Source organism: Dicentrarchus labrax, unplaced genomic scaffold (assembly GCF_905237075.1).
Source record: "Dicentrarchus labrax unplaced genomic scaffold, dlabrax2021, whole genome shotgun sequence".
Lineage (NCBI taxonomy): Eukaryota > Metazoa > Chordata > Actinopteri > Moronidae > Dicentrarchus > Dicentrarchus labrax.
In genome coordinates, this window is record NW_026136712.1 from 14,295,345 (window position 1) to 14,320,044 (window position 24,700).

The 24,700-nt window shown below is 39.8% G+C and overlaps 1 protein-coding gene across 6 annotated transcripts in view; it reads right to left on the reverse strand.

The window, feature by feature from the left end:
- Positions 1–24,700, reverse strand: part of vti1a (vesicle transport through interaction with t-SNAREs 1A) — a 116,443-nt gene that overhangs the window by 60,721 nt on the left and 31,022 nt on the right. For 4 of the 6 annotated variants that reach the window (XM_051417364.1, XM_051417367.1, XM_051417365.1 and 1 more), the window contains one exon: positions 18,927–19,011. In XM_051417364.1, the coding sequence (XP_051273324.1) occupies positions 18,927–19,011 (85 nt within the window). Of the gene's footprint in view, positions 1–6,018; positions 6,228–18,926; positions 19,012–24,700 lie in introns of those variants that run through there. The other 2 variants (XM_051417366.1, XM_051417368.1) reach the window with 2 other exon arrangements.

The following is a 24,700-nucleotide window of genomic DNA, read 5'->3' on the forward strand; positions in this document are numbered from 1 at the left end:
ATGATAGAAGATTACATATGGGATCATAGAGTCCTGAACTTTTTTATAACACATATACATGTTACAACACCCCACCCCTTTTCTCTAGACAAATCTCCATAGCTTATGGGACCTAAGGAGGTCAACGTGCATCTGAAACTTCCTTGTCTTTCCCCAGAAAAAAATGTGTGGGACTTGAAAGCAGCGGCATCTCGCTGAGTCTCTTCTCTATAGTTCCTAAAGCCAATGCAGATCAATACACAGCCATACATACCACAACTGGAACAACTCCTGTCAAAGGTTACTCCTTTTTCTCTGTGTTTCTCTCTTCATTTTAGCAGGGCGGAGGAGGATGAGGAGACGGCGAGAGAACGAATGAGAGGGGGAGAGAGAGGAGACGGCTGCGGAGAAGTAAGAGGAGAGCAAGAAAGATAAACCTAAAATGATCCCTCTCTATAGTTGCAGAACTCTGTGCTAATGGGTTTTGACACATCGCCAGCAGGCCAAAGAAAGAGGGGGCTGGGGGTGAGTCGATAGTAGTGCGCGGCGGTGGCCAGAGGCTAGCAGCAGCGGCTAGGCCAAACCCCTGGTACTAGCATGGGCTGGGGGCCTGACCACTAATCATTAGAAAGTCAATGAGTCCTCTAGCGCTTGCAGCTACGCTAGCCTTCCCAGGGAGCCACACCACCTAGTGAGGGCCCTATTGTGAACAATCACATACACACTACAATGCTATAGATATTGTATATCCTGCATGTGTGCCAAATGCAAAGGTGTTGTGCACACTTAACTACTGTAGGTTCACATATCTGGACACACACGTATGTGATACATGTTCCCCAAAACACCTGTTGTAAACTCACATACAGAGCACTGATGATAAAAAAAAAAAAATCTTGACACTCACACTAAAGAAAAACCATTAGGATGAATGCCATGTCAGCCAGCAGTAGTCCATAGCCTTTGATGCTGTGGCTCTATTATTAAGCGTGGTCCTTTCTCCTGCCCTGCACTGGACACAGCCTCTCCTGAGACACCACACAAACTGCTCCCAGGTCACATTGGGGCTCTGGCACGTCACCTGGACCCCATGCATTTTTAAATGCCTCAAACTGATCCTGACACGGAGCTTCAGACTAGACTACTAAATGAGGCAGAGTTTCTCTAATTGGCAAAGACTTAATTTAAAGAAAAGTTAACATGAATGTAAGAAAAATGACATCCATATTAAGACCAATATCATTAATATATCAAATGTGTTTATATCTCATGGAACCCTTGTCAAGAAGTACGTAAGATATGTGTGTGTGACAACACTTCATGGTGTTCTGTACTTGAACGCCTACTGAAACTAATGATTGGTTATTGATGGTTGAAAGTCACAGTGACCAAGAGGACAGTGGGTGTTTCCTTATTACACTGCAAGGACCTGTTTGCACACTCATATTGTTGTGATACACTTGTGTTCTGGGGTCAAAAAAACTTATTTCCATAAGGCTTAACTTGTAGCATGTAGTTCTGATGGTTAAGATCATAATGTAGGGTCTTTCAAATTGGGAATGTGTGTGTGTGTATGCATATAACCATATTCCATCCCAACAAGTAGACAAATGTTATGAGTTAAAACAGTGCAAATCCAAAATAAAATCAATAGCCTTACAGCCTCTTAGCCTCAGTCTGATCAATATGCGAGCAATCAAACTTTTTGCCAGCATTACCTCCACCACTATGCCCATCGATTGAGTCCATTGATCCTGACGCTCAACCTCCTTTTAGGAACGGAAGGTATGGATATTTAGCACTTGAGACCCCATCTGGCCATTTTAGTGAACTTTGACCTTTGCGGTAATCCCCAAACAAAAGATAGAACTTATTGGAACCTATACAGTCTGACCTGGAATCATCCCAGGGGGTTAGACTCAAGCAGTAGGGTGCCAAAACAGACTTAAAACTCAGACCAATGCCCCCTTCTGGGGCCAGTGCTCAACTGCAACAACTTTGCAGTGACACATACAGTAGATTAGGCTATTTGTGTGATTTTGGAGATTCAGTTTGATATGCAACTTTGGTGCTAGTTTGTCAAGACACAGTCAATTGTAACATGGTTGAACATGACAGATAAGATCAAGAGCAAAAGACATGAAGACTGAGCAGGACAGGGAGAAAGAGAGAGTGATGGAGGGTCAATGAGGGTGGGGCAGCCAGAACCAGGGTCTAGTGGGGGATTGGCGTTCACTGAGCCTTCTCACTGATGTGCCGCCAGGCCCTTTGAAGGGATTATTAACACATTTTGATTACTCTGGTCCAGTTGTCACAGAAAATATAACCTCCATCAGGACTATAAAATGGGCGGCCCTTTTCTTCTCCAGCCTCCCTCATGTTGTTGCTCCCCTCGCTCCCCGCAGTCCCTCCCTTCGCCCTGGGCTGGCCTGACTCAAAGCAATCCACTAATTACAGTCTCAGACATCTTGAAGAATGGACTAACACACTATTAGTCTGATAGGGAAAAGACAGCCTCTTCAACACACAAACTCATAACCTGTAATTTATTGGCATTGTACATGACGTTTAAGAGAATACAGTATGTGGGTTTTGAAAAACTTTCATCCTAATGGTCTGTACCAATAGGTGGGTAATAAGTGAACGATGACCTACTTTCTTTATATAAAAGTAGCTTTACCAATATTGTCGAATACATTTTAACTTTCGGATCCAGGTTTCAGCCTCCACGACTGTAAGTGCCTAAGGACACTGATGGCTCAATTACCGCAGTGCTGCAGGGTGGGAGGGCAACTTTCTATTGATACCACTAAATCTGAGACATCCACAATGTCCCATTAATTGCCAGGTTTCCCATGCCACTAGTCACAATGGTGGGCCACATCCTGTCTCGCCTACTAAGACCAGTTTGGATCAATTAGTGTTGACCACTAACGTCTCCAAGCTAGTTTAAACCTTCCAGAAGGAAATCCAGACAATAAGTGCTTTATCTATACTTTTGTTCAGAGGAGCTGACAAAAGGGACACGGATTAGCACTTTGGTGGTCTGTATCTTGGAGCCTTTTAGCTTGTAGGGTCAACATCTGTTGTGTTTGTGTGCTGGCGTTTTCCCAGGAAAGCAAAGTGGTCATAATAAAGGGTAGACAAGAGTTAACTGAATTCATACTGTATCTTATTTAAGAGTTCAGAGATCGTTATAACAATAGGGAATAAATGGCACAAATACAGTCACTAAATGTTGAAAAACTGTTCGTGTTTAATGAATAATGGGCCTGTGTATAATGTATAAGAATAACAATAATGACCAAATCAGTTAGATTTAGTGAATTCTGCAGAGTTTGAAACTGATGACTGAGGTTACCACTTTAGTGCCTTAGTGGTAGTTTTATAACTCTACTCACAAAGAAACTATACATAGAATTGGAAACTGCGGTAATGCAAACTGAATAATGGAACTGAATGTAGGACACTTGAAGCGAGTTCATCGAGGGTGTGCTCCCCTCACGCTGTGATGATAATGTTGCACAGCTTCGGTGGCTACGGATGGCCAAAAATAAAAAGCCAGTAAATATGTCAGTTGGAACTATATTGAGCGAGCAATGCAGTTTTGCATAACAGGTTTCTGAGATGGAGAAATGCTAGCTGCATTGTAGGACTGTAGTAACTACAACCACAGCCATAGCCAAAGATCGAGGGTGGTATTATTTCATCTTTTTATAACACTTCACCTCAAGAGACGAAAACAAACAATCAATGTATCCTAGCAGGTATTTATGTGTCGTTACAGCCCGTCACTCATGCTTCCATACCTCAGAATGGTTACTTTGTCCAAAACTATGACATACACAAAAGAACCAATCCACTGCATTAGGTGACAAACAGAATGAATTATTGGGATCAACAAAGAATTTTAAGGGGGTTTCTATTTGTAATATACTGTATTTGTAATAAAAAACCTTTGCAAAAAGAAGAGTATTCCACAAAGAAATACACACTCAGATTGAACAATCAAGTCAGTAGCTTTCACAGTTCAAGACTGAATTTCACCATTGAGAAATAAAGCACGGTCTATTTTTCTTGGATCAAAGGTCAGTTGACAAGAATGCACTCAAAGCATTCACATAAGTCCTTCCATCTGAACCAAATGTTCTGATGGTTCTCTGTAGCTAAAGGCAAAGTCTTATTTCTATAAAATCTGCAAGCACACATTTATATCATGTGACAATTCTCTGATACAATGCCAAACTGACCGGAGAAATATGAATCTGTTGGTTTTGAGTTCATTTTACCTTCAAAAACAAAGCAGCCAACTTGGTGTCTTGTTAGTGTTTGTGCTTTTGACTTCTGAGATGCACACGCCTACCCAGCTTCACACCCTGTCACTTCAAGACTAAATGAAAAAGATGCTAACAGACAAGCAAACACACATTTCCTCCCTGAATAAAGCCTCTTTTCCAGGAACTGAGTTGGGAGATTCGTAAGGAGAAAAAAACATCAACAACAAAGGGAAACAAACTCAGCAGAGACTGAAAAAGAAAGGAGAGAATCAAGTAAACGGAAGAGTGGTTTTCACTGCGAACCTTAGCATCATTTACTGTGATAAGCACAGCTAATACATGAGAGAGAATGCTTCTCTTTGTAGACCATTAACTACATATCCTGTTTGTGAAATGTATATTCATAAACAGACTGAGGATTGAGCAAAGGGGCCATTTGCAAACATACACATGATCTGTGGAAAGGGCCAACATAGTCAACATCAAAAGGTCCAGAGTGGGAGAGGTAAAAGTAGGCCAGGCCATGGCCTGGGAGAGAAGTGGTGAGGATACAGAAGGTAGTGAGAGAGAGAGAGAGAGAGAGAGAGAGAGAGAGAGAGAGAGAGAGAGAGAGATTGGTCCCTGGCTGGGAGGAGCTCAGGTGTGAGTTGTGAGGAGGCACCTTCTGTTCGTGGCTCTGAGGCCCCATTGCCCAGGCAGACATGGGCCCCTCTTGTTTGGCCCAAATAAATCCAGGTGGCTCAAGACGCATGCCCTTGTCACTCAACACAACTTCACCCCCGCCCCCCACAAACACGCACGCACACGTGCACGCGCCCACACACACACACACACACACACACACACACACACACACACACACACACACACACACACACACAGGCATGCATGTGATGACATGTACACACTCAGACACTCGTGCACTTGCAGTTCACACAGATTTGATCAGTTTTAAAAGGCTTCATGCTCGTGGCTGACAGGGAAACAATATCCAAAGATTAAAAAGCCATCAGAGAATTTAACATGACTCAATTAATCTTTCATATTAATCAAATAATATTAATTAATTTTACAAATAAATTTTTCTACCCACATTATTTTCTGATTTTTTTAATATTATAAACCAATTTAATGCACTTCTTTTGTGTTTGTATATTTCACTGATGTGCTCATTTTATTGCAGTGAAGTGATTCCTCACTTTATTTTTATAAAACAGATGCAACATCCAAGCTTAAGGTGTTGCAGAGGCAGTTAAAACAACAAAGACAAGAAAAAACAATAGATACACTGTACTTGAATCTCATCAGCAAAAAAAAAAACCCAACAAATACTTTACACTAAAGCCCAGCCCACGAAAGGTCCAATGCATACATTTAACATATTGAAATGTGAGATTTGCTTGTACAGTGACCACCTTCATCACAGTTATGTATCAGAGAGCTCTTTGATTTCTGTTCTTCTGTTGACATTTATGATCACTGAACAACAAGAAGGCTTGGGCAGACTGTGCTACTGTGCTGCTGTTTTGCTCCTGTTTAGAGACCTGAGTACATTGTGGCAACACATGGCCATCCTGATGACTATGAACTATACAGTACTGTAGCGGACATACAGAGATAGAGAAAGCACATTTTTATGGACTTTCAAGCACAAACAATCCACTTGCAGATTATGTGAAATATGATAAAAGATAATACCTTGTTTAAAATGTGACAGAAATGACCTGCATCCCTCTGAAGATCATTTTGACAGATCTACCAAAAAATTTCAACTTCTCCGCAAGAAAGATGCTCAAACCACTCAAATCAATTACATCAAAGATGGAGCTCACATATCGAGACTTGTTAAGTTAACTGTAGTCATATTGCAAAGGTAGGGTGCCGAAGCCATTGCTGTCACTTGACGACGTTTGCGTCTAAATTGGGAGTGAAGGCCTCCCCAGGAGAGATGGGTGAACCTGTCACACAAGACTGAGAGAGCAGAATGTTCAAAAAAACGCCACAGACACACACATACACACAAACACTAAACCAACACAGTATCTCCATATGCTTAAGATCTTAATCATCATCACCATCATCTGTTCTGTCCTTTTAGTGTGCGTTTGTGTGTGTGTGCGCGTGAGCGTCGTTCACATGAAAGAAGGACATCTGGAATACAATTATTCCAAGACACCCTCTCTCTCTCTCACTCACACACACACACACACACACACACACACACACACACACACACACACACACACACACACACACACACACACACACACACACACACAGACATTTTCCCTTTGCTCTAAATTTGCATGAATTCCATACATCTGGCCTTTAAGAGGCAATAACAATTATTCACTGAGCTGGTTGTTACAGCCCAAATGCAACCGGCCACTAGTCTAAACAGCTCATTAAAATAGCACAATACCTCACTTCAAGCACACAGGAAAATTGGCATGCAACTCTATCACTGCAATATCGTATGGTTCTGAATGTCCATTCTGGATAATATAATGAATTCTGAGTAGCCTGTGTGGAGAAAGTGAATGTACTGTATATTTCTTTTTGATTCTCTGGCACTGTTTTCTTGCACCACATTCTTTGTCTGATACCTCCGTCCATATTGCCTGAAATTTAGGCTTTGCATTTTTCAGGTACACCTCAAACAACTACCTTTTCTTATAATAATAAAGAAAAATGATGGAATAAAAAAAAATACAGACTGGTGTGAGGTAACAAAGAGTGGAATATGTCACACTTTTATCTCATGTACTTTGAATAATGTATTTATAATTTATCATTTAATTAATTCACTATGTATCAAGAAAATAATAAATATAAAATATTAGATATAAACATGTACGTTTCTATTTCTATTTCTAAATTATGTGTTTTTATTTCCCCTTCCCGATTATTTTCCATTCCTAGATTATGCAGCTGCAAGTTAAAAATGACCAGAATTATATCAGGAAAACGTCAAACAAATTACTGAAAAAGGTTTGCCAAAAAAAATAATGCAAAACTCTAAGAACATTTTTAAAAAACACATCCCTACTATCAGGTGGCCTTCACCAAACATTAAAAAAAGTCGACATCAATGCGTCGACTCTGTTCTGTGTGTAGTCATAACTACGCCCATATTCACATCAAACCTGAGATGGGCCAGACCAAGGAAAGTGTCCCTTAGGCCATCTTAGCCAGTCCTTCACAACTGAGCTTTAAAAGATGGGCGACAGTACAGTACGCTGCAGTTGGCCTTCATTGATGATTGAGTAACCCAAGATCATAGATGCCGGTGCAGAGCTGTGCATACATCAGCCCTTCAGGACTACCACTACAGTACATACATCATGCGGTGAGACTGACTGATGTGAGCACGGGGACTATGTAGACCACTTAAGGGAAGCTTTCTACATGGCAGTCAACAGTCAAAGTTGACTAAAAATGATTACAGTACAGGAAAGGGATGACTTTGTTGTTATAAATCATATTTTATCTGAGCCTGAAAGAACTGAGGTGCAAAGCACGTGCAACATGCACATATTACTAGGAGACACACACATCCAGACACACACATATACACACACACATACACACACACACACACACACAAAAGCACACATATTAACTTGTGCTGATATCCTTGACAGGCACAACTACAAAAGCATAACTCAGTGGTAAATAAATAAGTTCATGCTGTCTGCGTGCATTTTCTTTTTAGGAACTCTTGGGCTCACATAGACCCATCCAAAGGATTATGTACGTGCATTCGTGCGTGCACAGAGGCCCCTTTCAGCACCTTCTTACAGAGCAAGAACAAGCGGCGCCTCCCTCCTAAAGCAGCTCAAGGGCGCGGCCTATCTACCGAACGTTAGAATGCATGAGTGGAATTGTGCTTCATTTCAACCAGCCAGCCAGCCTCCATCCACTCAGTGGCTTAGTTCATTTATATGGGAGTCAAACTGTTTGTACTGTCAAGGTTATGTTATTTAACAGGGGAACGGGGAAAGGATATAGACAAGTTCCAGGCAATTTAAAATTCTGATGAGTGCTCCACCAACTGTGGTATCCATAAGGAGTGAGCAGATCTGAAATGAGACCAATTAACTTCAATCCAGCCGAGAACAATTCTTTGAGACCTACACATTTTATTCCCTTGAAATGTCTGCCATTCAAAAATGTTGTGATAAACACAGCAGTTGCTTTGCCCTGATCTCACAACAGAGAATCCAAATTTAAATTTTGGTCATTTTGGTCAAAATGTGACAATCCTGTATGTGCGCACAAGTTGCACATAAATTAAAAGGACAATGTCAGCATGTTGTTTGTGACTAGCTTTGCTCAAAACTGTGAAGAAGAGTCTCCCGTCCCAAAGCATCACGCACACATACACAAACACGGCTAAGCGGCACACAGAGCACTCCTAAGGTTACCCCCCAGGACAAAAGCTTTACCATCCCACTGACTGGCAGATGGGGCAACCAGCTGACATCTCGGCCCGGCTCTGTTTCATGTTCCCTGGGTGTCTTAAACGGGCGGGCACCCTGTCTGATGGGCACAGGACAGCCAAGGAGGAAGCTCCTTTGACAGGGGAGGGGGGTTGTGCTCCTTGGGGCTACCATTGAGGAAAAGAGGAGCAAGGACAGACGGAGATGACTAATGTGCTTCACTGTGTTTGTACAGTATAATTGTGTGTCTTGCAGGGTGGGAGGCTCGGGGAACTTCTACAGAAGATGCAGATTAATGGAGAGCTAATGACTGCATTTAGAACCTATATGGTTTTCTAACTAGATCAAATATTTTCCTCAAGGCTAGAGGCAACACTTACTGTTGCAGAGATCATGAACAGTTGTACTTTTTTAGATTTAGACCAAGTGATTTAAATCTAAGAGTACGAGCCTTGCTTATTGTAACACAAAAAGGTGCCACATAGCAGTTTGCAGACGTGAGGCTACAGGGTCTCTATTTGTGCTACTGAAAAACATCTGTGTGACTATACGAGAACTGACGCACAGTGCATTCACTAAATGACTCTGACAACAAAGCATCAGCTACACTATCTTAAGCTAAAAAGGAGTCATTGTTGTTGTCGGGTTGCTCCCTCACAGACCTTTGGATGTAGTCCCCAGCTGGGAAAGTTACTTTCAAAATAATCTACTAATGATTTGTTTAAAAGTACTAAAATATGCAATAAGAATTTAAATGCTCTAGATTACTCAAAACCAGTAATCTTATGACCTAAAATTGGCACTTTAAAAAACATTAACAGATGTAATGTGACTATTGATGGTGTCATCTATTAAAGTAAACAACTGTATTTCCATAGGTGTAAAACTTTTATCTACTATTTAACAAACAAAATGCAAAACATCCATGTATTAGAAATAGTTGTATCAACTGGTTTTCCACAAGCCTTTCATAAACACATTTAAGATTAAATTATATTATTACAATATGAAAAGTGATGAAGTGATGGGATTATGAGCAACACAAAGTGAATGCACATACCTTTTCCTAATAGTATGTGTTAACACTGGCAGAGCAATTCATTTTTTTTGTGTGTGTGAGATAATTACTGTGAATGCAAAAGTCATTGATTACAAAATAAACATAGACACAAATCTTGTGCTATATATATATATATATATATATATATATATATACATACACACACACACACACACACACATATATATACATACACATATACATATAGTACCACTGTGTAAATTAAAAGTTATATTTACTGTCTGTTGACAATCATTAAGAAAAACTGAGATCAAGTATATTTGAGATAATGAGGGCAATGGTGCAAGTCAAGAGAAGACTAATCAATTTAAAAACCTAATTTACTGTATGTTTTGGTAAGCACAGTATTTAAGTTTAGAAAAATTATAACTAATTAATAATAATTTATCATTTCCATGTCTTCAGTATTTCTATTTTATTGTTCCAGTGGGGCATGGGTCTAAAAGTAAATTTTGCTAACTCTAACTTTTATGTAGATAGCTACTGTAAGTGAATGATAGACTACTTACATTAAAATGGCATCAGCAGTCAGCTGGGTAGCAAGCTACTATTAGTAACTTTGCCTTAAACTGTCTGCTTACTATTGCTAAATCTGACACAATTTCAACTGCACTGTGAACGGGTTTTTTGGGGAGAAAGATTTAATGTTTGAGTTCATTCTTGTGCCATTAGGGTCAATTTGAGTAAGTATTCCTTATTATAAGTTTATATTGGCTGACAGACGTGGATAAATTATATATTAGTTCCTAACTTTTGTAAGGTTTTACAGTTGTCAATATGATAGTGAATCAAAAATATACAATCTGTGATATATAGATTTTCAAATGAATGTAAACAAATAGAAATTATGTAATTAGTTAGGTTCAATAAATACTGTTGTTGTTGTTATAGGATCTATTTAAAATATATGTACAGAAAAGAGTATCACTAGTGACACCATGATACATCACAGGTAGGCTATATAGCTAAAATCTAGAGATTTTGTTTTGAACAACTAATATTGCCATTTTACTTAGCTATGAGCAAAGCAAAAAGGAAATGTTGAGAAGCAGTAATATCACTACAATTTTCTTCCTTAAAACTGTTGAATCTGTGTCATAAAATTGCCCATTTATGTCTGACAGCTTGACAGAAGACTCACTGTGAAGATACACTGCTAATGGTGGTTTGACTCAGTTGTCATTACTCAAGTGCTTTGTAGTCACTTGCCTCTTGCCTCTTTTCAAACAAGATGGTCGTCAATGTACAACATTATAAATAAGAACACATGTAAAAGGACCTGACTGGTCAAATAAAAGCCAGGGGGGGATTTTTTTTTTATTGTAAACAAGTCAAAACAGTAAAAACATTTGATGTGGCTGTTGTGAATACAGTCATCTGCTTCCCAACATCTCGATCTCTATGTTTCCATACAGCAGCTTATCCACACTCACGCTGATAAAATGTCTCCTCAGTTATTTGTTTTTTTTACTCCTTTTAGGGTTTTAACTGTCATCAATCCTCTTGTCATCCAGTGCGTCATTCTCATCATCTAATTAATATTTCTGATACACTTCCTCGGGTGACAAGGTGGCACAATTCTCTCTCACTCGTTTACTTTATTTTACTATTTCTTTTTTTTTTTTTTTTTGGTTCTCCCTTTCCATTTTTAATATTTCAGCGCCTCAGATGTAGCGGCTCTTTAAAGCACCCATGGGGGCTCCGAGTCCTCTCTTTTGTCTCCCATTTCCTTCTGAAACAGTTTTTCTTTAACCCTATACGGCTCTTCACAGTTGTTGTCTTAGCTCTCTCCACTCTGTCGCGCTTTCTCCTGCTTTCTTTTTCTTTTTTCACCACCACCACCCCTCCCTCCCTCAGCTTTCTCTGTGTCAGCCAGAGGTCAATGCTACACTTTTTTCTTCTGCACGCAAGAAGGCAGGGGGTATCTTTTTAGTTATTGTAACCTAAAAATAGAAAAAAAAAATCTGTTTAAGGTTGGGACGAAGGTGTCTTTTAAGATATAGTGGCATACCACTATCTAGCTATTGGAGGGTGTTTCGTATCTTGTGATAAGGATTAGATTATATCAATAAATGATTTGGATGAGGTTTGATCAAGAATATAGACCAATTTACAAACCATGCCAATATGACTTAATTTCCAAGGTTATTACTAGGTGACACTGTGCCTTATTCAAAGCATTTTTATTTTATATATAGTAACTATATTCACCTGTAGGGTAGTGGAGTATGGTGAAACATAAAAAATGCCACATTACCGTTGCTTGGGACATTCTTCATTCTTGGGTTGCACGTGTGCAGTCAACAATGCTAATGCCGTTGGCTCAATACTTCAGTAAATAATAGAGTTGGTCTTACCTGGTCAATCTCTGACATTTTCACTGCATACCAATTACAAAGATGTGAAGCACTAATTTAAAGTTATTAACTACGCTTGAAGACCTAACTTAAATACTTAAATGTTGTGATTAAATCTGTGCCCAGTACTTTCTTGAATTCTTTTTATTATTATTATTATTATTATTAATCTTACAAAGTTTCGATTTTACCTAAAAATAAAACGGAAAACCAACATTTCTCTTAGCAATGTTGCCTCGTGTTTTACTGAGCCTGAAAGCTCCAATGAGCTCTGTAGTCAGATCATTACTTCCAAGAGTCTCATTATGTTGAGAGCCTTGTTGAAGCTAATAACTGACTAAAGGTCTAATTATTAGATTTTCTCATGATTTTATTAACGTTAGCTAACACTTTGTGTAGCGCTAACAGAGGTACAAAAGGAGACTAGTAGTTGTTGTCCTAGTTGGTGGACTCAACTGAAGCGTTATTATTCAGTCAGGAAATGTTGATAGACATCCATCTTTGGTATTAGGTTCATTTAATTTTACATAAACATGTCACTTATTGCCAACTTTGTAGCTCCACTTAACTTAAGCTAATATTTGAACGTTTGCGACGACACCTGTCGATACCCAGGGAAATAGACTTGCCCACGCACACACAGAGAAACAGGCGCACACACACAAACACATACTCGAGTCTGTTGGTTCAGCTCTTCCATTGAGGGTACGTATGCTAGCTGGCCATTGTGCACGTAAGGCCTTTTGTCTGTGCAGCCTGAAGCTGGTGATTGCACCTTAGCTACCGCAGTTCAAGCGTAAACAGTGTTTTCATGCCCTACGATATACACTGTTGCCAGTGGACCCCTAAATCCCTGGAACAGCTGAGTCCTAGGGTGTCAAAGATAATGGCGATTTATTGCAGTGCGAGGCTTTCTCATTGCCCCTCCCGCCCCCCTTTCCAATCGTCCCTCCACCCCTCCCCCTCCCTCAAACAGATTAAAATTAAGCCTTAAACATGTGAGGATGGAATTAACACATTTAGCGAGTCTCCTCTTCCCACATCCCATTTTCGCTCCAGAGCGGCTGATCCCCGCTGCCGAACGCGGGTGCAATTTTAATGACTCGCAACGTTTTTGAAGTCCACATGAAAAAAGCGTCGCTCGCCGTTTGTGGCGGCGCTAGATATGGCTGGGCCACGGCCGGCCATGATTGGGGGGGACACACGCCGCCGACTCGGACTCCAGGCTCTTCGATAGGATCGGTGTCATTTTCCTCTCCACGATAAGACGCCTTGCTGACAAGGTCCGATTAGGAGAGAAAAAATCATTATTGCTACGCCTTTCATCCACCGGGGGTTTACCGATAAACAGCTCACCCACGGCTAGATTTTGTGAGAGCGAGATGTTATGCGTTGAAGCATATATATTTAAGAAATGTGGTTTCAAGCAAAATTTTGGGAGCGTTTTTTAATAATTATTTTCTTTTTAAATAGCTATAGAAAAACATGGTTTTCCTTTAAAACACATTTTTTAAAAGGCCTCCTTTCTCCTCAGCTGAAAACCCAAGCTGTGAAATATTTAAGTTCTGGCTCTCGGCTCCAGTAATCAAACAATTATCAAATAACTTTATATTCTTTTTGAACACAATACAACATGCTGATTGTATCAGCCTACAAAAAAATCATTTATTATGCTATACCTAAAGGAAATCCACTTTAGCAAACTGTCCTTTTAAAAAGAAAAATGAAAAAAGAGTTCCTTAAAATATTCAAACTACATTGTAGAACAGAGAGAATAAACTAAAAATAGAAGTGGGAAAAGATTCAACATTCAATTGTTAATAAGAAAAAGATTTAGATTGCATATATACTGTATATAATTCTACAAATCATTCATGTAATGACTGAAAATAATCTTAATAACAGCAAGTATCAAATTGTGTTGTATTACCAGGTGACACACTACCTAAAATTAATAATATAAACTAAATTTAAAATTGATCTGTTAAAAAGCTTGAGAATAAACAAAAACAATGAAACATTGCTTTGCTTAAAAAAATTAATGAGTTATGACAACTATATTTACTACTTCTGGAACAATTTCCAAAAATGTCTATTCCAATGAAAACATTTATTTTTTAACTTTTTCAATTTGTAGGACTTTAATAAGTAGGGATATGTTTTATTAAAATTGTAAAAACTAATGATTTTATATTCCTCTGCATTAAGCAAATATTGTAAATATTATAAAAATGAAACAACAATTTGTCAAGAGCTAATAATAGCTTCTGCTTAAAAATATCACTTGGGCTTCATAAATGCAGCTGATTATGTCATTTGCTAAGTGTTTGCTTACGGATTTGAGGAGCGAGTTCCACTTTGGTGGCCCAGCACCAAAAGAATCATCGAGTCTGATCTTTAGAGGGAACAGGGAGAAATAAAGCGAGTGGGAGAGAAACAGAGAAAGAGACGAAGATGGAGGGGGAGAGATAGAGAGTCGGGACAAACGTGTGCTGTGTTACTGGGCCACTCCAGCGCCCATGGACTCTCAGCAAGACTCAAAGCCACACTCCGCTTCAAAAGGGAGCCATGAAGATTTTTTTTATGTTTACAAAAACATATTTATTTATTTCTCGTCACTCTGTCATTTATCTATTTATTTCTCACTGTCCCAGCACCCCTTGCTCTGCCACTGGAATCATGTTCGATGACGCTGACACACGCGCCCTCCCCTCTTTTTTCCCCCCTCTCTTTTAATACCACTGCAGTTGAAAATCAAACTGCTCTAAAACAAATTGATGTACTCTTTAATATAGTCGTCACATCATCACAGGGTCCCCACGCGTCTGCCTTGGTGACAACTGCAGGGCTGCTTAGCTTAGCCCAGCGATGGCTGCCACTTTGTTGGTCGCTTCAATGATTTATCACAAAAAAGAGAGGGATATTGTGAGAGTGGGAAGAGAGAGAAAACGGGAGAGACAGAAAGAAAAGTCCCTTGGATCATGATTGAGTCACTGGCACCTTTGATTGACAAGGTCTAATCAGCTTATCTCCATCCTAATAAAGTTGATAGCCTGTGGTGCTGCTCTCTACCTGGCATGGTGTGAACTTTGGGCTAGGCTGGGGCCCCTGGGGGCCGGTCCCGTCCCTCTCTGCTTATCTAAACGGGACTGAAATCAATCCCTAATGAGCTGTTTTCATTTCGCAGGATTGATTACAGGCCCCTAAACACCAAGAACACTCGCCTAAGAAGTGTTCTCAGCCTCTTGCCGGCCACCTTTAAAATGCAGAGTAGCAACGCTTTTGTCTGTCTCCGTCTTTGTTTCAGAAGCTCATTTTGCTGGCATTGCTAAGTTATTTGTGTCAACTGAACAAGTATAAAGGGGGATGAATTTTCAAAGTAAATTCACTTCACATTTGCTGGTTGACTTATTGAGTCGTACAATTTTTAAATATCGCCTCAGAGATGCATTCACTCATTCATAATTGTACAAATTAAAAGTTGTTTCATTTCATGCTAAAATTAAATCTAAAAATTTTCAATTGCATTAAACCTGCATGAGTCGTGTCCCTGCAAGCCAGCTACAGAAGCTTCAAGCACACAAAACTGTTGCTATGACGAGTCCATAATTAATGTTTAAAGTTTACCCTGAAGTTTACAATAACTATTCATGTTCTTCAGCGATTGTACATTTACAGCACCATCAGCAAAGACTGTTCTATGTTGACACAACAAAGCAAAATTCATTTAAAGCTATTCGATTATTAGAGTGATGCCAGTAAACAAAACTGTTTTTTTTATTACCATAACTGGAAAATTCAGCAGGAGTTTGATGGAACATTTTTAGCCATGTCTTGTATGAACTGTTGATCAGCATGTAAGACTCAACTCTCTCCCCCTCAATGAATAATAATCAAAAAGGTGGAATAGCTAATCATTGCAACTTAGATGTCTTATCTGACATGCTATTTATTTCTAAACAAGCAATCATAAATCATTCAAAATCTTTTCAACTGTGGAGGGAAGGACTAAACTCTGGCATGTCTTTGATTTAACATCAGTCAAGCCTCCACATTTGGGCATTTCAAATGCCCCTGACTCAAATGTCTTTAAATTGGCTAACTGCATGCCCTCCCTCTTTATTTAGGGCCCTCTTTAACTGGGCTAGCCCCCATGTCTCCTTGTTGCTATGCCTGCTTTTAAGTCAGTGCTCTTCACTAATGAAGTTCTATACTTTATTTATGAGACAAACAGAGGACCCTGGTTCTTGAGGGTGCGTGTGGTAAATAGCTCTGCATGTCCAAAGAGTCTCCTCTATATCCCTCTGAGGGCTCTCACTGCTTTTGGCAAGCCTTTGTTTTTGCTAAATACACTGGAGACATTGAGAATGGTGGGGAAAAAAAGCTAAAATCTGATAAAATGGTGCTGTGTGAAGATTCATCTTTTCTTAGAACTAAGAGTCCTCTTCTTCCCTTAAATGTGACCTAGAAGCATCCTGGCTTTTTTGTTCCTGGTCATTAAGAGATATATTGTCGACGCTGAAGAGAAAAGGGGGCAAAGCTGGGTTTCTACGCCATTTCTTTGTTCAGGATCTACCTCTTTGAAATAAAATGTCTTTTAGTTCCACTTCCCCTATTGGTCAATTACAGTTCTTAAAGGCTACTGTGTCATTGTGGATGGAGAATGCAACTTTGAATTACTGCAAAATAACGTCGCTAAACTGCTCTTCATGAAAAGTACAGCTTAGATGTCTGAGGAGAGTTGAGGTTTGTGGCAAGAAGGTATTTACAGTCTGACTAGAAAGCCTCTGATTGGAGAAACACTTAATGCTCTAATTATTCTTGTTTAACGTCTATGGGTGCCACACCTCTGTGTGGTACAACTCAAAGCTTATTCTTCAACAATTGCCAATGCCATTTTCATAATGTGCATGAATAAAGCATGGTGCACTTCTTGCAGTTTTATGTCATTATTTTGTATTGTTGTACAATAAACTGAGCTTGTGTTGGACTATAAAAATAAACAGTTTGCAAAAAGATAAATCCCAGTCCATTGCGTACTGTGTCTCAATACTCTAACAACTATGGCAGGACTATGATCTAAATAGTGCAGGATTTCATGAAGCTGTCTGGGAAGTGTTGTGACGAGCCATTGTGGAACCACAAGAGTAAATATATAGTTTGAGATGGGTGAACAACACTAAATTAAAGACCAAACTGAATTTGGGATCAAATGGCGAACGCTGTCAAACCTTATAAACCAGTGGATAAATATGGCTACCTAATGTTTGTGCCCAGTGTGTTTGTTGAATTTGAAAGCCTGGTATATATAGTAATTAGGGTGGTGAAGGAGTGCATATTCCCTGTGTATCTATGTTCTTTGTGCAGATGTATTCCCTGTTTGACCCGGGGACATTGCCATTTCAGGTTGTGCATCTGAGCGGAGGGCTGGTATCGACAGCAGAGTAAAGGAAGGGGTCATGGATTAAAGACGCAGGGCGAAGCTTCCCCACCAAACCACAAACACAGCCCCAGCTGGTGTGGACCAAGCCAAGTGTGTGGGACCAAGACAGGATAAACGAGCATTGTTCTTAGCTAGCCGCACACTCAGTGGATGAGACGGCCAACAGTGACACAGGGTCAAGGGGCATGTGGCCGACTACGCCGGGAGAAACCGCCGGGCCCAGTAGGTACTGAACACTGTTAAGCCACGGCCCACTTCTTTAACACCAACCAAGCTGTGAGGGAAAACATCAAAAAACGAGCCACTCTAGTGAATGATGCGACTCGGTAGAATTAAAAAAAAAAAACCTGTCGGCTGTCGCAGAATTTGACACAGTCTAGAAACTCGGATAACGGCAGGATCATCTGAGGCATTTGAATCAACATTTTTAAGCAGAGAATGTAGATTGTATTTATGAATTTGTGAATGCAAGATACAGAGAACATCAAAAGCTGGTGGTCTGTGTGCGAACCTTCCTTGACTTGAATTATTAAATCTGTCGATGTCGCACACGCCAGCCACCCCGCGATTATAGTGTAAATTGACAAACTTTTTCAAAACTACAACGGAAGCCACAGAAAGCTGGTTGATACTTCAAGAATGAGCTTTGATACATCTCTGAGGAATACACTCTGCCTCAATAATGTGGTGACTGTCAGGAAGGAAGACAGGAAGAAAAAAAATATGCTAACTGGTTAAATCTATTTAAGATCCCAATGAGCTTTTTTCCTATTTTAAGATAAAAACCATCCTTGATAATGAGGAAAAAAAGGAGTTTGTGTGTGTGTTTTTTTTTGGATGGTTTATTTAGAAAGTGATATTATGTTTTTTTGTTTCTTCCTTCTGCACTCCTGAATTAAGAACTTCAGGAGGAACGCTGACGTTGTTTATTTTCATAGACCCCCTGTCTGTTTGTGATAAAAAAAAAAAAAAAAAACACCAACCACCACCCACCCAACATACACGCATACATAACACACACACACAAACACACAGCCACAGTGGTGCACGAATTTTCTTCGGGAGCAGAGCAAGGAGAAGCGGCGCCCGATCTGTCGCCTGTACACCTCTCTCTCTCTCTCTCCCTCCCTGGCTTGCCTTTGATGTGCTCCCGAAAATGTCATCAGGCGTCAAGGAAAGAGGTTTTTTCGACCCACCCCCCTCCACCCCCCCAAACACACATATCCTCCCACCTCGCATATGAGCAAGACAATTTGCTGTCGCTCACTCATCCTCACCACTATCTTGAACCCCCCCGCCCAACACCACCCCACTCCTTCCTAACCCAATCCAAAACAGAATACGTACCAGTTTCTACTGCTATCTGGTAGCCGGCTTCCAGTCTCCGTGATGACCTTTCCAGCTTCTCTGTGTTGTCCAACAGATGCGCTCTCTGTGAAAAATGGAGAAAAAATAAAAAATAAAGCCAGAGAAACAAACACACACACAAAAAAAAAATTGATTGAGAGGGCTGGGACCCATTTCAAAGAAACACATCAACACTGTCACCTAAACAGACAGACCACATCCACAGCGACAACATAATACAGCCAGGTTGGCAATAACCTTCATGGATGACAATGTGTTATATGCTGATGGAATATCAAGCATATGCATGTTGAGGCTGACAATGTAAGAGGTGCTGCCGCCTCATCTTGGACATGAAAACAAGAACTACTTTGAGGTTTGTTGCCTCCTTGTATTGTTTCACAGCACAAGCCTTCTGCTGCACACAGAGAAAAGTTAAGGCATGGGAGGTGGAGCAAATTGAAATAAAATAAAAATGTTATTTGAAGCTTTCCAGTTAAAAGACAATCCTGTCCAGGTGATGGCTTCCAACTGGAGGAGAAATGTAAGATTAAATCAACATTTACTTCCTCAATTGTAGATAATGTAACAAATAAAGTGCAACATTTATTCAATCATAATATATCTAAGTCTTCTCAAATCACTCAGTGTCATAAATGTACAGTATATATAATGATTTAAGGAATTATTATAGAGGTGTGAAATTTAATAAATGTCATAAAAAAGCCTCACGTTTCTTTTCTGCTTCTTGTTTATCCACATTAGTGGACCAAAACAGTATTCATGATGCATGAGTTACTGCGTCCCCCCCTTGGTTTACTCACAGCTATCAACAATCGACAAGGCTGCCCATTGAAAGCATGGAGTTCACAGAGCATATCAAGAAAAGATGTGTTTCATAAATAATGAAATAAGCAATTTGATCATTTTTTCAAAGTGGATGTTTTTGAGTATCAAGGTGTTAGCTAGGGCTCGAATATCATGTGTACACATATCAACTGATAGCTGTTCCTTAGATACCAAGAAAATCAGTGGTTTTGGTTTCTTCTATATAGCTAAACAATTCATGTCTGACAAGCAAGGCAAGAAAATATCTGATCTGTTGACTGACGGCCTTGAATTCCATCTTAGGGGCTCTCAAATGTAGGAATCTACCATTATGGTTTTATTTGTTCACGTATCCAATTACTGCACCGTGTCTTAAGAGATATACTTATACTAGTAAACAAGAAGTTCTATGGTAACGGGCAATTTATTTGCTTTTAAAACACTTTCTTAAAACAAAAAAATAATAACAATGAACCAATGCTGCATTTAAACAAAAGCTTACACAGACAATACGTGTTGATCTTTACCTGGAAATGTTTAGTATTGTTCAATGTAATGTGTGCTTTATTATCCTGAATCAAGTGGAATATGTATTATTTTAGTGAGTTTTGTACACATGTTGTGAGTGATTTTAGCATTTTACTTACCAACTAACAGCGACAGGTAGTAAATTTGTCACTGAGAACTGAAAACTATTCTTTAAGAAAGAAGAAAATCTCTTGCTTGGAATACCAAATTTAATTATTCATTTTCAACATTACAGGGTTGCGATCATTGTACACATGAGGTTCACGAACTATCACTGATCTCACTCACTTTAGTTGTGCTTAAACTGTCAAAGAGTGTCGATATTAGATAATGGATGTTTTAACCATTAGTTTTCCCATGGAGGTTTCCTTCCACTTCATTATCAATGTTTTGGACAATCGTTTAAATTTGATTTTTTTTTGGGTGTTTAAATACCTGCATCATTGGTCTGCATTAGGTTTGGTTCTGTGTTTCTGACCTAACTATGTTCTTATTTCCAAGATCTAATAAACTATGTCTCTGTGATAAGACCGTACTATATCACAGGGGGGTTAGTCATGAAAGCAACTGTTTGATCAATCAAATAATTCCTGTAAATTAACCGTTATTTTGAAGTTGTTTGATTTTATGCCCTTTCATTTTATCACTGTGCTTACTTCAAGCTGATTTTAAATATTGACCAAACTGTTATTTTGGTTAAAATTAATCAAGTTTTGCCCATATTGTCTATACAACATTTCCTTTTAAAAAAGGATGTCAATACCATCAAGCAGTCCGTCTCATTATGCCGAGGCACAGTTTAATCTCAATCATGTCCTTTTGTCAATCTGTGTGTTCAGTTGCAAGTTTCAACCACCTATCTAACATACAAACTTCAAATGTGCATATGTGCATGTCCAAACTAAGACCTAGCTTTCATTAAATTTAAACTGGGTTCAGTAGAGAGGATCATAAACAGCATAAACATGGAAGACTTGCATGTTTACTCGAATGTTGTTGGTTTTGATGGCCTTTCTAATATGCTATGTTAAGAAACTGATCAGATGTAACATATTTGACACTCAAAAACAACCCGACGAATGACAACCGCCTCTCTGACAAGGGTTTATGCCCATCATATGAGCGAAAGGGACAGGGGGAGAAGTGAAATCTCTAGTTTTGGTAAGGCTGTCAAAATGTGTACCAGCTAATCACTCAGAGGAAATGAAAAACGTGGAGGAAAAAAAAAGTCAACGACACACTTTTCAAAGTTTGACAATAAGAGGGATGGGAAAAGAGCAGGGAGGAGAAAACTCCCTCTGAACTCTTTTCTTTCCCTCGCTTCCTTTTTCTTTGCGCCGCTGACAGATGTCATTTAAAATTGCAGAGATACTTTTTAATAGTTAAAGGGAGGGCAGGGGGAGGATGGAGGGATAGAAGAACGGGTGGGTGTGTGTGTGTGTGTGTGTGTGTGTGTGTGTGTGTGTGTGTGTGGTAATATGGGCTTCTGGTAGGAGGAGAGCGACGAAGAAACAGTGAGTGGGATGGGATGCAAGGTGTGGTGTGTTTTTGGTGAAGGGTGTGGTAGGGGATTTCGGGGAGGGGTTACATGGGTGTGGAAGTGGTAGTGGCACCGGCAGACATGGTGGCAGTGTGCACGTGGGAGAAAATGGATACCAAGCTTGGGCTATAATGAGCCCCTATGGATCAGAGGGGACGTATTGACATGCAATGCTTAAGCTAATACACCTAGACCATGGCTGCAGTGCCTGTGTGTGCCTGGGAGCATGAGGCAGCCGGGATACTGACAGAGTAGCGCACTCCCTGGGTTCTTCAAAGAGCTCAAGTGATTAGTATGTTATCATTACCATTCGAAACGTGATTTTCCTATTCCCTCTCGGCAAAGGTGACACGTCTCGGGGAGACGGCCGGCAGACTCACTGCGATGGAAAGCCACTTCAAAGCTTTCTCCTCCTGAATTTCTCTCCCTCACTCTCCCTCTCTCTCTCTCTTCTCTCCCTCATTCTGTCTTCTTTTAGTGCCGGGGGGAGGGGAGGGGAGGGTGAGTGTGGGTGGGTGGGTGCGTGAGGTGGGGGGTGGAGGGGGGTGCTGGGGGGTAGTGGTGGCAGTGGCGGTGTATATGTGTGTGTGTGATCATTAGAATAATGCGCCCCGAGTTTGACGGTGACAGAACCTGAAGGAAAGGGTGAGAGTTCAGCCACTAAGAATCCAGTAATGGCACACTGTGATGGCCCTAATAATGAAACAATCCAGCCATGGACACAGGATGATACCATGGAAAATAATGAAAAGGAACATGTACAATTAAAACTAAACATCCTACAGTATGTAGTCACAGTCGAGGCTGATAGGCTGATTATGTCTACAATCTTAATCTACAATGAGGGGACTCTTACTTCCCACAAAAGCAATTTTGTTCCGATATTCAAATGTCACACAACAACCACAAAAATGTGAATGCATCGAAGTGTTCAGCAAAAATTCAAGGCATATATGTCAGCATTTTGTCGAAGAAAATGCAAAGTGGCTGCCAGCCCCTACTGTGCTACAACATCCCATATCAAGGCTTGACCCCTGTTGATATAACCATTGTGAAACCTTCAGAATAAGGCAAAGACACTCATACCCTAACACCTGTTCAAGCTCAAATACTGGCTTGCAATTCACATATGCTATTAATCTACTTAAGAAAAACTATGGATCTCACCAAAATCACATCTGATTGTCTCATGGAGTGTTCTAGCAGAAGATTTAAATACAATATATGATAAATATTGTGCATCTTTGAGTGCACTGGTGCATTCCCCCCTCCACCCGCCACCACCATTTCTGCCTATGTATGTATGCCTTTTCATCTGACACCTACATTTTGAACAAAGATCTTCTTAGGAACCATGAAAATGGTGTTTTTTTGTTGTGCTTTTTTGCGTCAAGAAACACTCTTCAGTTGTAAGTTATTAACAGGGAGCCCCAGAACAATGCAGCTGTAGCTCAAAAGAAATCTCTCCCCTCTTCTTTCGCTCTCCTGCCTTTTTTCAATATCAAACACAGGCGGTTACTATCACCATTTTCCAAAGTTCAGATGATTTCCTTATTATTTCAATAAGGGTGGGGGAGAGTCAAAGTGAATAATGATGACAGCTGTGATTCAGACTGACTGTGTGATCTTCTGTGCCGTTTGTTTGGGACTTGTAAGACGAGGAATTACAAGTGTCAAACAGCTGTGAATATGGGTGCTAAATATTTAAACATGTTTTTCAGCTGAAGAAAAAAAAAGTATAGTTTTTTAAAAGCAAGGCTTAAGTGTGTATAAGCTGTACCAGCCTTTGATTCAAATGCAGGAAGAGCAGAAGGGTAAAAGACTGCAATAGAGAAGTGCAATGGCGAAGAGGGCTCAGAATCAAGCCCGATTACACAGATCGGGCCATTCCAAAAGGGGTAGACAGGTGAGGTAACTCAAGGTGTCTTCTGAACCTCAGGCTAGAAGGAAATGTAAAAAAAAAAAAGGTGGAAAGAAGAAGGGGAAACAAAAGTACAGCTAAATAAAAGAAAAAGCGTGATAACATGGCATCTGGGCCAGGATGGCGCTCTAAATTATGGATAAGTGTGAATGGTGAGGCTTTGATAGGAACTGAATTACTCTGTTTCAGCAGAAGCCCTCTTGAACACAGCACCATTCAAAGGCACATTTAACAACATACTGTAAGTACACCTGCAAATCCAAGCTCAGTCATGCTTCAAAGGACAAGCGATATAATGTAACCTACAGAACAAAATCTGCCTCAATTAGAGGTAAAGACACTGTCTCTAAATTATGTTTTAATTATAAGTATTATATTCAATTACAGAATGAAATATGACGTATATGATGTTACCGAGTGTTAATTGTTAACATTATAATTAGTGTGTATTTGACATTTACTTAGCAAGTATAATGGCAGCTAATATTAGTATTACTGCTGGCTGTTCTAAGAACAAATGTTGAAGTTTAAAATCTAAAAGGCTGCATATACTGTATGTAACAGTTTAAGTGCTAATACCACTATCTATCTATCTATCTATCTATCTGACTTAATAAACCACCTCAGGCATTTTCAGACTGCTGATTTGAATTATCATGCTTTGTTACATCTAAATGATGTCTAGAGTAGAAGTTTCAGTCTTAAAGGAAACGTGATGAGTGGATGGGTTGTCACGGCAGTCCCATTTTATATTTGCTACAATTTGTTTCTTTTTTTTAACTGAAAGATGAATTGAATTTACTGAGTTAATTTGTCTTTAATTATGAGTGGAGCAGCTCAATTAGAGCATCTGTATTAGAGTTACAGCTAATAAATAATTCAGGGAACCACGATTTTTTTCCAACATCAATACTTTTTGTTTACCACCTCAAAGAGAAAGAACAGTAGTGAGGAGGC